A 12,605-nucleotide genomic window follows, 5' to 3' on the forward strand; every position below is an offset into this window, starting at 1 on the left:
AATAAACCTATGGCTACTTTATAAGCCCTAGGCTAAATGTCCCTTTTTCACCAAGACCCAAAATTGCAGCACATCAGCGCGTCTCCATCAGCGCAGCGTAATCCAACAAAGTGTCGTGAGGCTCCACACACACACTTACCACCCCCGTGTCCATCTGCTCGGCCGACAGAGAGGGAGCCGCTCTCGCCTGGGATATGAACCACAACACGGGGAACAGCAGCAGCATCGCTGGAGGAGATGGAGCCTTAATCCAAACGCGCCGTGCCGATTTCCAGTTCCAGAAAAATCCGAGAGATGATGGCTCGCCACTCGTCGCTCCTGCAGCGGTCCTGACAGCCGCATCAACTAAATAAATCACTAAGATCCTGATCCTCGCATAGGATTTAGCCTCCAGCCTAATTTATTGAGTAAAATTGAAAAAAGGTCCACTTCACTGTTGCCCGCAAACACGAAACACATAACAGCCTATCGCACAAAGCCGATGCACATATCATCTCAAGTGTAGGATACATCAGTTAGACTACTTTTCCTAAAAAATCGACGTCCTTCTACCCTGGTTCCAGCTCCTGAATCAGGGGTGAAACGAAATGACAATTCAGTCTGAGTCTCAGACCAGACTACGTCCTTTCACGACATCTGACTCATATCGAATAACTCAAATTAACCCTACGTAAACAAAATCTGATCAAAAAGACAGCTCAGAAGCACAAGGATATCCATGGAGCAGATCCGAAACCACCCTGTTTAAGAGGCTCCTGCAGAAACCCGGTGTCCGTTCGTGCGCTCTGAGCCGTGAAACCGACTGACGCACGGTGCGCGGTGATCTCCAGACAGGGAGGGAGGGGGGCGCATTACTCAGTCCAGGCACAATGGTCATTGTAGAGGCAATTTAATGCACGATGTGCTCCTTTAGCAGGCCTGGCTTACCGCAAATCCCAGAGCTGCACAATAGCCTTTATAGATATACTAAATTAAACGAGGTAGGCCAATGGCGCGCGTATCCAAAATGTCACGATCAGGTCGAGCTCTACCCGACGGGTATTAACCTGTCCTACAACAGTGCCACAACTCAAAACAGGTAGAGGAACATCGGGATGAAGTGATTTGTCAAGTAGGCTAGGCTAATGTCTTTCCGAGTTTGGCCACACTGAAGTTATTAGGGAGATTAAAGGAGCAATGCAAAAAAAAAAAGCGTGAAGAGCTGACACTGGCCGGAAATGACAGCCTCGCGCACTAACGAGAACACGTCCATCCACCAAGCAAAGGGCTCTAATCTGTCATTTATCTAAAGCACCCATAGAAAAGACTGCCCGCATATGGTCCATTAGGGCAGGGAGACGCTTAATAGCCTCTCACACTGCCTCAGTACATGAATGGTCTGGCACATCTTCCCAAAATGACTACACAAATCCATAGTGTAGGCCTATAGGCCTAGATAGCCATAGGCCTGCTAACTCTACTCACATGGAAGCAAATAGTGCAATCTATTGATCTGCATTTCAAACATCCTCATTGTAAAACAAACAAACCCCATATTTTATTTTAAAATGTTGACAGGGTATTTAGTAAACCAAGTATCATTTTTGTGTCATTAAAGTCAATGAGGCACAGAATACACAATGGGATTGCTCTGGGAGCCAACTGATACCCAATTAAATACAGTCTATATCGCCAGCAGCAAACTCCGTGGACTGAGAAGAGTTCGTATACGAAATACAGAGCCGTTTTATCTATACCCCTCATAGCGTAGAGGCTCGTCTCTTACCAAATATCACACACAACCACAACACAATTTACAAAACCGCAAACATCACAAATACACCGACCCAGAGTTTTTACAGCGGATAATAGGCAATAAGCAGAATATCTAGGCTATATTCTAGCAGATGAACTAGTTCACTGTGATGTGCAAGCTGTATGATTAATGCTTTGGCTTTGTGTTTTAGGCCTAATGTGAAAAGAGAAGGTTGGAAACAGAGGAACTCAATTCCCTCGCTTGTTATTGCTTACAGCTGAATATCTCTGAGTCGAAGCCGTGTGCATGTGGAACCTTGGTGAGGAATCTTTCAACCCGTAGATCCTAAGTTCTACACGGAGAGCACAATCCAGATGCATGTTTTATAAAACTGGCTGCCCCAGTCATTACTGAGCCGTTGTCATACATTTTTAATCTCTCCATTGCATCTGGTATATGTGGCGCCCCGTCGGGTCATAGCCAGGGGGGGGGGGGGCATTGCGGTGCATTCTGGGTTCTCCCCAACGCACCCCAGTCCAAACCCCATGTCTCTAGCACCCTAGTCTCGCATAGCCAGACAGACCTATCTCCACACTTCGTTTACGCTGTGCCAGCGCCGGAGACAGGTCTGGCTGGACATATTACCATTCTGCAATAGGGGGGGGGGAACGCAATATTTCTTTAAACCAATCACAGTCGTCTTGTGCCAAAACCTACATCTCTTGAGTCAGACTACTAGCACCCACACACAGGGAACTGCTTCGTTCTAAGTTTTGTTTTCATTCTTGGATCCGGCCCGTGATTTGGATCTGTTCCAAAATTCAATGAGTTCTAAGGTGGCCCATGACACACCCCTCCACTGGGTTTCATAACAATTGGTTTGGTAGTTTTTGAGTAATCAAAGTGCAAAAAATGAATGGAAGTGAATGGGCAGTCCGGCTGTGTTTGAATGGGCAATCCGGCTGTGTTTGGGCGGCCCGTGGACCCGACCCGTGACTCAGATCCACTCCAAAATGTAAGTGGTTGTAAGTTGGCCCATGCTGCACCCCTCTACTGAGTTTTGTGAAAATCGGTCCAGTAGTTTTTGCATAATCCTGCTAAAAGACAAACATACGCCCACACACACACACACACACACACACACACACACACACATGCACACTGAAAACATGGCTTCTCGCCCCGCGCTGTCGTTGGGGCGGAGGTAACAATATTCCAACACTCACACCGGCTCTAGACTTTTGGAGGCCCTAGGCAAAATTTTATGCGGAGGACCTCTTTGAAATAAATAAACCCTACTCAAGCAATAAAGACTGAGGCACCATCGTGCCATGGTCATGTAACGTTAGGCTATTACATTAGGCTATCAGCAGCAGCAATGACACACTTGAGTATCACATTGGGTTGGGGCCTCAGCCAATCCGATCAATCTATTGCTGGGAGAGGGGAGGCCTCCTATAAAATCTGGGCTTTATGATCACTGGGACATACTGTATCCAATGAGCGCGTAGAGGAAGTAAACAATAATACGTTTTGCTCGGCCGAAGCCTCTAGGTATTTCTTTACTCTGCCAACACTCTCAAACAAACACCTTCCGCCAACCCGTTTCCTATTCCGGAGGGTTCCACCTGCCCCTCTTTGGCATTCATGAGGCCTCGAGGAATGAGACAAACACTCTCCTTCCTTTCCGCACAGTAGATCATAGTATATTGCTACGAAAGCTGTTTAGTGTGGGTATTTCAACTGAAGCTATTGGTTGGTTTAATGATTATTGAAATAGATCACAATATGTACAGGTTGATGGCATGACAGATATGCTGTCTGTATGTACCGGGGTTCCGCAGGGTTCTATCCTGGGTCCTCTATTGTTTAGTATTTATATAAATGATCTTTGTCGAGGTAATCAGAATGTAAAGGTTCACTTATATGCAGATGACTCTATATTATCCAGCTCTGACCCCTCTGTAGATTATGCTCTCTGCAAACTACAATCTGCCTTTAACACTGTTCAGGAAAACCTTGCCAAGTTGAAATTGGTCCTAAACGCAGAGAAAACAAAATGAATGATATTTGCACGATCACTTAAAGATGGCCACACATGGCCTCAGATAGTCACCCTGCAAATTAGACCAATTAGGTTCGTTTCTTCTCATAAATACCTTGGGTTCATGCTTGATGAAACCTTTTTAAATCCCACATCGAACAGCTCACTAAGAAGCTGAAGCTGAAGTTGGGTTGGGATGCTTTTCTTTCCAAGCTAGAAAAAACCTGGTTTCAGCCACATTCCTTCCATTGCTTGACTATGGCGACATTCTTTACATGCATGCCTCTAAGTCTTACCTGCAAACATTAGATTTCCCATAATCAGTAGGGCCTATGGTTCTATAACGTTACTTTGTTCATGTCAACAATATCCCGTCCAATCAAACTTGTGTCCCCCCCACTTCTCAAAGTACAGTTTTGCCCTTGATGTCACATGATGGGTACTAGTTATACCGAAGCTCATGGACTTTGGTCAGAAGAAAGACAATAAGTATACTGAACTGTACGTAGCGTAATATAATATTGAATCTTGTTGAAACCTGCTTCCTGTCTCTTCACCGCGTGTCACTCTTGCTGTCCTTATTAAGACTGAAACGAGGACACCTGCTGTGTGACGATGGCTTCTCCCCGTCTCCAGTCTCTGTCAGTCATGTGGCGCTTTGTCACAGTCGGGGACGAGGACTTCCACGGAGAGAAGGGATGTTTCTTCTTATTATTTTCCTTCAGGAAAGGGAGGTTGTAATTTATCTGACTGGGGAGACTGAGTCTGTGTTTTGTGTCTGCAACTGAGTTCATGACACTGTACATTAACTTACATTTGATTTAATTTCAATTGTGTATTCTTCAGATAACTACAGACAAATATGGATGAATGAAATTCAAGATAAAACTAAAAACAACCATCACTACCTGATTCATAAACCTGCACTGCCTTCTTCACCACATGGGTGTGATCTTTAGAATCTGAATCAGAAACAGGTTTATTGCCAAATAAGTTTTCACCTACAAGGAATTTGCTTGGGTCTGTTGGTGCATAACAATAATCAAAGTGTAAGGAGAAGATAGGACAGTGCAAAATACAAGTGGCAAATACTGTACAATTCAATACAATGCAATATACAAAGCAATCTGCAGTAACACACAATAACACAGAGTCAGTGGGTGTCTCAGGCCTTGGTGATGAGGTCAGCTGACGTCGGGAAGAAACGGTTTTTCTGACGCATCTTTTCTCATTCTTAGCAGGCTCTCTCTCTGCATTCACAATCAGTCCTGCGCAGCTGTAAAAAAAGAAAACAATGAAAAAAACAATGGAAAAAGAAAAAAAAAAGGAAAAAGAAAACGAAGGAAAGAGGAAAGACAGCGTAAGGAAGTGAGAATGAGAGTCTGGCTTTCACATTTCAACACCCTTCTTTCTCTCCTCTATGGATTTAAAAGAGTGTTATCAATCTCAAACTTCCCTTCACACACACACACACACACACACACACACACACACACACACACAACACACACAAAACACACACATAAAGGTTCTGTGTACCTCTAATAAAGGTTGTGTAGCATGTGTGTGTATTGGTAAACCTCACCGGGTCTGTTTATTGACTTTTGAGATATTCAGAACATGACTGACAGCTATACTCACAGCATGGGCAAAGAATCGCTCTTCACTTTCCACACGGGGACATTGGGCCATTTCATTTGATATTCAACACAGTGATTAATGATTGATATAGGGCCTATGCACTGCATAGATACTGTATGGTGGCCAACGAGGGACACATGGTTGCAAGAATTCACTGATAGGTTGCTGTACCATTTCCTATAGATCCCTCTCAGCCGGCCAATCAGATTTCTGCATTCTGCCGCGTTATAGATGACCAACACTGATGACATCACATCGCCACATCAATATTTGCCAACCTTTTGAGTGTAGTGTATCCTGCCTTAATTGCCTCTATTCAAAACCTGTGCAGAATTGCTCTTCCCTCTAGATGAGATTGTGTCTTTCAATCAAAGAGAGGAAATTAAATGGGTTATACATGTCAGAGCAGTCTAGACTAGATCAGACAGGACTCTCTATGCCGGGTGAGGGTGAGGGGGGGGGGTTGAGGATGGACAGGTGTGTGTGTGTGTGTGTGTGTGTGGGGGGGGGGTCCTGTGCCTGTCCACAGGCCCTGATTTATGGCCTGTAATTTGCCCCCCTCCCTGCCTGGTCAATGTCACCCTTCAGCTCATACATGTGGCCCGCCATGTGACAGGGCTGTAGGGTTGGGGGGCTCAGATGGAACACGATGTGGGAGACGGGGAATATACCCTTGAGAAAATCAGCCAAGACCCACAATGCATCAGAAACACACGGTCTGCTACGACATTACCATTTTGACATGCATCCTTGAAGCTCAATGCTAACCTTCTGCGTCGTCTCAAATGTTCAGAGGTCTCACATCTTAAACTACAGCACACAGGGAGACGGCACACAAGCTAGCGCTGCAGGAAGCAGCCCAGATAGCAAGCGGATCTGGGCCATATACAGTCCAGATCTGGCCCTTGTGGCTTAGTTCCGAACCCATATATGGCCCAGAATCACTACACATCCGCTTGCTATCTGGGAGATGTCTGTACTTGTGTCTGGCTTATTATGATGCTTTATAGGATGGACTCCAACATCTCCACTGGTAAATCATGAATCGATCATAATATGCCCGCTCATTCTCAGATGCACAACTATGCAGGATTAATATCTATCCTGGACAGAGGTTGCTAAGAAACTACTCTTACTTACTGTACCTTAACAGTCTTTGCCTCTTTACTTTCTGGATGATATTAATCTCTCTGAGGTTCCTGTCTAGCCACTTAGCGTGATCATTGCCTCGTCCATCTGCTTCAACCTCGTTATCGCCATGTCTCATGTACACGGCGCTGGGTGTGAGGTGTTAGCATGGCGTTCCTCTGTTCTGCAGGTCTGGGCCGGGCGGTGAGCCTATCAATGATTTAGATCAGCTAGAGACGGCCTCTCATATTACCTCCTCTATCTTCCTCTCCCCTGGAGCCTCAGGTGGGGGCTGGTGCTCTCCTACATCACTGAAGCCTCACTTTTGAAGCCTCACTTTTGAAGCCTCACTTTTGAAGCCTCACTTTTTGAAAGAGAGCCGTCTTTGTTCTCCTTCGGTCTGTCCTTGTGTCGGCCTGATTCTTAGCTGATACAACCAGCCCCTCCCTCCTCCCATGTTGTTCATAGCCAGTTCCATCACCCAGGGGAGCTGACCTGAACATGGCTGAGCGTGTTGCCCTGAGCAGGGCCCTGGGATATCGCATCTTGCTCTTCTATCTAAATATCAAGTGATGGATTATGAGGCAGTCCTAGAACCATGTGCTAGCATCCTCCAGAAGCCAGGACCACCCTGGCGTTCTCTCAATCCTTCTGCCTCTGATTAATTAGCTACTAAATGAAATTAGGCTCTGAAGCTGATTAACGAAGCGTTTATGGATTTGTGTTTATAAAACAGGATCCAGGGTAATGGAGGATTCACTCCCTCCTCAGAGGCCATCTTCTCTCCATCAGAGGCCATCTTCTCTCCGTGCATTCGTTGCAGATTTGCTGGTCAGTAGCGCCGTGCTTTTTGGCTCCATGACATGCACAGCGAGTGGCGGCAGGGTGATTAGTGGTTGTGTTTCATCTCCACCATGAACAAGAAGCTGACGTGGTGTAATGAAGTCTGTTATCTTGCTCTGACAGATGCTTGAGAGAACCATGCATGCTTTAGAGACACTGGCTGTACATGATGTTCTTTACCCTGCCGTCTCTCCTCCCCTCTCCTCTCCATCTCTCTTTACTCTCCTCCCTTCTCCTCTCCTCCCTTCTCCTCTCCTCCCCTCCCTTCTCCTCCCCTCCCCTCCCCTCTCCTCCCCTCTCCTCTCCATCTCTCTTTACTCTCTCCTCCCTTCTCCTCCCCTCTCCTCCCCTCCCTTCTCCTCTCCTCCCCTCCCTTCTCCTTCCCTCCCCTACCTTCTCCTCTCCATCTCTCTTTACTCTCTCCTCCCTTCTCCTCTCCTCCCTTCTCCTCCCCTCCCCTCCCTTCACCTCCCCTCCCCTCCCTTCTCCTTCCCTCCCCTACCTTCTCCTCTCCATCTCTCTTTACTCTCTCCTCCCCTCCCCTCCCTTCTCCTCTCCTCCCCTCCCTTCTCCTCTCCTCCTCTCCTCCTCTCCTCCTCTCCTCCTCCCCTCCCTTCTCCTCCCCTCCCTTCTCCTCTCCTCCCCTCCCCTCCCTTCTCCTCTCCTCCCCTCTCCACTTCTCTTTTCCCCCCTCCTGTCTCCTCTCCCCTCCCTCCCCTGTCTCCTCCCCTCCTCCCCCTCCTGTCACCTCCCCTCCACTCTCCCATCTCAGGTCTAATTGAAGCGGAGCACTATAGGAATAGAGGGCATAGAGAGGGCACAGTGTAGAACCATCCACCATAGATATGCACCTCTCATCTGCCCATGCTAATCAGAGTGTGATGTAATCCCTGGGTCGTCTCACCCCGGCGCTCCGGCTCACTCAGCTCCCTGATTGGATGCTCCGGCGCCGTGAGCCGGTCCCGCCCGCACCAGCCCAGAGGTAATCTCATCAGTCAGCCCCCCTCCACACACACACACACACACACACACACACACACACATCCATAACCCCTTGTTATTCACCGTGGGAGCACACACACCTACAGTTTAAGAGAAATAAAAAATCACACCCAGGTGGTGAAGTAAGCGGTGTAGGGAGTCAAATACAGTCAATCGTGCGGTCCGTTTCTCGATAATTCACCGGCAACGAGCAATATTCACCACTACTAAGGGAAACACGTTATATGTCTGTGGGCGACAGTTGAAAGTTTTTAAAAACTTTCAATTTTCTAATTTTTCGAAACGGTAACAGTTTGGCTGTTGTAGCCTATGTTCAATCTCTGAAAATGCCCATTTATGTATGAGTATGTATTTCTGGGGTTGGAGCGATCTAGAAGTGGGTCCATAGCACAATTGAGATCGCCACCAAATATCAACAGATGTGTGTTTAAGTTGGGAAGACTGTTCAATAAACTATTTGCAAAATTTGGATAATCAATAGTTGGGGCATATACATTTACCAATAGAACTGGGGTTTGAAAAAGCAAACCTGTGATAATTAAATATCTCCCATTTGGGTCAAGGATTGTGGAAGTAGGAATGAATAGGATTTTTTTGTGGATCATTATAGCCACACCCCTTGATTTAGAATTAAAGGTGGAATGAATAATTTGTCTGGATGATTTATGGTTTTGAGTTACTTTTGAACCTTTTTCTAACTTGTCTCCACTCCTGTTTTTAATCTACACGGACATATTATATACGGAAATGTTCATCTGTCTCCCAGGATTCCTACGTGTAAATATCTAAGCTGTGACATTTATACTTGTTGAGATAGAGCAGTCTGAACCCGGCCATGCTCCCCCCAGGCCTGCCCTCCAGTGCTGGTGGCCAACGGTATTGGCGACTCCTGATTGGTCTAAATCTCTACGAACGGACACACGGAGGGACACAATGTGCACAGCATAGATTATTGTCAGATTCCATTTGCAGTCCAGATGATATCAGTCGTGTGTGTGTGTGTGTGTGTGTGTGTGTGTGTGTGTGTGTGTGAGTGTGTGTGTGTGTGTGTGTGTGTGTGTGTGTGTGTGGTGGACAGGTAGCATTGCTCTTGGTCTAACGGTAGTGAGACGGTGCGGCGACCCTGACAGATAACAAACAGCCTCACCACAGGGAGGCAGGAAACTAATGCATCTTGGGAATTGATGCGACAGTCAGGCCTCCAATCCCCCAACCCCTCCCCGCCACACACACACACACACACACACACACACACACACACACACACACACAGCCCTTCTCTCCGACTTCTCCTAGCGCCGATGCCCTCAGTCGGTATTATCAGCATGCATCAGTGTGAGCAGCCTTTGAATGAGGGCCGCTGCATTTTACAGAAGACGGTGAAAAACAAGCTGCTTGCTTAGCACACAACACGCCTCACAGAGCGGATCGATCTCAGCTCGTTCACATGCGCTGCGGGAGGCTGTCCACGCTGGTCTCTCTACAGACTACACGTCTTCTTCTGTCCACGCTGGTCTCTCTACAGACTACACGTCTTCTTCTGTCCACGCTGGTCTTCCTACAGACTACGCGTCTTCTTCTGTCCACGCTGGTCTCTCTACAGACTACGCGTCTTCTTCTGTCCACGCTGGTCTTCCTACAGACTACATATCTATCTGGGTACTAGGGTATCTGGGTACTAGGGTATCTGGGTACCACGGTGTCTGGGTATTAGGGTATCTGGGTATAAGGGTGTCTGGGTATTAGGGTATCTGGGTATTAGGGTATCTGGGTATTAGGGTATCTGGGTATTAGGGTATCTGGGTATTAGGGTGTCTGGGTATTAGGGTATCTGGGTACTAGGGTATCTGGGTATTAGGGTATCTGGGTATTAGGGTATCTGGGTACTAGGGTGTCTGGGTATTAGGGTGTCTGGGTATTAGGGTATCTGGGTATTAGGGTATCTGGGTATTAGGCACACGGTTTGCGCTCCAACATACATTTTCACATTCCTGGGAACATTGTAGTTGGATGGGGAACGTTGTAGTTGGATGGGGAACGTTGGAGTTGGATGGGGAACATTGTAGTTGGATGGGGAACGTTGTAGTTGGATGGGGAACGTTGGAGTTGGATGGGGAACGTTGGAGTTCTATGGGGAACGTTGTAGTTGGATGGGGCCCTAGGCCACGGAGCACACCGGGGGCGCCAATTAGGCGGCTAAAATTAGCTGCTTACAGGGAAAACAGTGGTTTAATAGCTTTTTAAGTCATCCGGCTAATTACCAGTCCACAGCTTCCTCCGAGCCCCACAGAGGACCGGCGGGAGGTCCTGATTTAAAAAAAGAAACCTTGATTGTGTCGACACTCACCAGTCTGGCACCGTTCTGCGTGCTGACAGGGTTCAGGTTGGCCTAAACTCCTGCGATTATCATTTTTTATTTCCCTCCAACTGTATATTTCATACCTCCACTGTCAACCTTTTTTGGGGGGAACAGACATCGAAAAAGGCAGAGTACTCCATCACGTACTAAAGAAGATATGACTGTGCCAGAGCTGTAGGCTTTGACAGGTTTGTTGGCGCTGTCAACTGCCCGGCTTGTTAGCTGGCTGTAAGCAGGGGCAGGTGGGGCAGAGATAGCCTCGGGAGCTGGCTGACTGCGCCATGTCTGGCCATGCCCTGGCACTGCTCCTGGAGGGTTGATGCTAGAATGGATGGTCCGTAGGGAGGGAGGGGGGGGGGGATCTTCTACACGTCATCAAATGCTCACAGCAGAATCATTTGGCAGCCAGGAGGCGCGTGGGCAGCTAGCATTGAGCAACTCCCGTGCACGCCAGCGAGCCGCCAGGCGAGAGTACCCTGTGTCCACATCTGAGCCACTAGCTGCCTAGCGCTGTGATTCGTTGATGTGTAGTGTAGCGGAGCCCCTCCCCTCCAGACGATCCATTCTAGCATCAACCCTGGAGCAGCCCCCTCTTTGTGGGGGGCCATCTTGCCTATGCTTTCAGGGAGGCGGAGGTCAGTGCCATTTAATTAAAACCTACAGGCTCGGCCGCTGTTTAGCTAACGACGCCCTGGCATTACCATTCTGCGTGTGCGCATAGTGCAGAAAATAGAATGGTGGTCAGATACTGTTTTTACATTAATTTGTGAATGCAGTAAATCTAGTCAGTTCTCCTGAGGGAAATGTAAATTAAACCAAGCATGAAAAAAACAGCACTCTGACAGTGAAACTATCGTCAGCTCCGTTCTGTCCACCTGGTGCTCAGACGCAGCTATGAATATTGATGAAGAGGGAGTCGGACAAGGTTAATGCCGCTGATAAAAATTATATCTGACAATTTCATCTCTCTTCCTTTACCAGTATGAGGGTCCCATATGGCCTAATGAAGCCAGTGGTAGTGTGTGGAGAGAACCAGTCGAATTAGGTCAATGGTAACTGATGATTGGGGGGAACAGGTGGCAAACTCATTGGTGAAGCCTCTTTGATGACGACTTGGCCGATGAGATCAAAGGCCCCCGGAGAGCAGAATAAGATCTCACGTACAGCGCAGATTGAGGGCAACGCTTCCTGCTTAAAGAGTGTAGAGATTTACTTGATACTACCGTTAAATACTTTCACAACAGGGATCATCAAGCACATGTAAACCAGCGGGCTTCAGAAACGGTCATTAATCCGGTTTTTCACACTCCACATCATCGGCTTTCGCGGAGTCTCTTCACACGGCGACATTTTCCTGCTTTATGAACAACAAGCTCAGCTCAGGGCTCTCTCCGCTGGCAGCGTACATTTACCCCCGCTGCAATTTCTCCCTTGAATTTAGTGACCTTTAAGAAATGTTTCATTAATGGATGCAGAAGTAAGAGGGTAAATGTGTGTGGCGTTGCTGCCGGTCCATTTAGCGCAGTGTGCCATCTCTCCCGATGAGTGACGAGGACATGGCGGGCGCCTTGCAGGCCCGGCGTCTACGTTCCACATTCCATCCGTCCCACATTCCATTTCTTTTAATAAACAAAAAACATTTAGGCTACCCCCCCCGCCCCCTAACCCAGGGTGGTTTGTGCCTGTGTGTGTGTGTGTGTGTGTGTGTGTGTGTGTGTGTGTGTGTGTGTGTGTGTGTGTGTCTGTGTCATGGAGGGGGTGCTCAGGGAGAAAGAGTAATAAATGATTGGTAGTTTCACTCAGAAACTGGGAGTGAAAGGGATCCTGCCTGAGCCTAGAATTACTACATTTGA

At 47.6% G+C, this 12,605-nt stretch overlaps 1 protein-coding gene across 1 annotated transcript in view; it reads right to left on the bottom strand.

The window, feature by feature from the left end:
- mmp17a (matrix metallopeptidase 17a) overlaps positions 1-12,605 on the bottom strand; it is a gene marked incomplete at both ends in the record, with an annotated part of 111,627 nt that overhangs the window by 49,516 nt on the left and 49,506 nt on the right. The window contains 1 exon segment of the mRNA XM_084460181.1: positions 140-228. Coding sequence (XP_084316307.1) covers positions 140-228 — 89 coding nt within the window.

The sequence above is a fragment of the Borostomias antarcticus genome (genome assembly GCF_949987555.1).
Source record: "Borostomias antarcticus genome assembly, chromosome: 30".
Lineage (NCBI taxonomy): Eukaryota > Metazoa > Chordata > Actinopteri > Stomiiformes > Stomiidae > Borostomias > Borostomias antarcticus.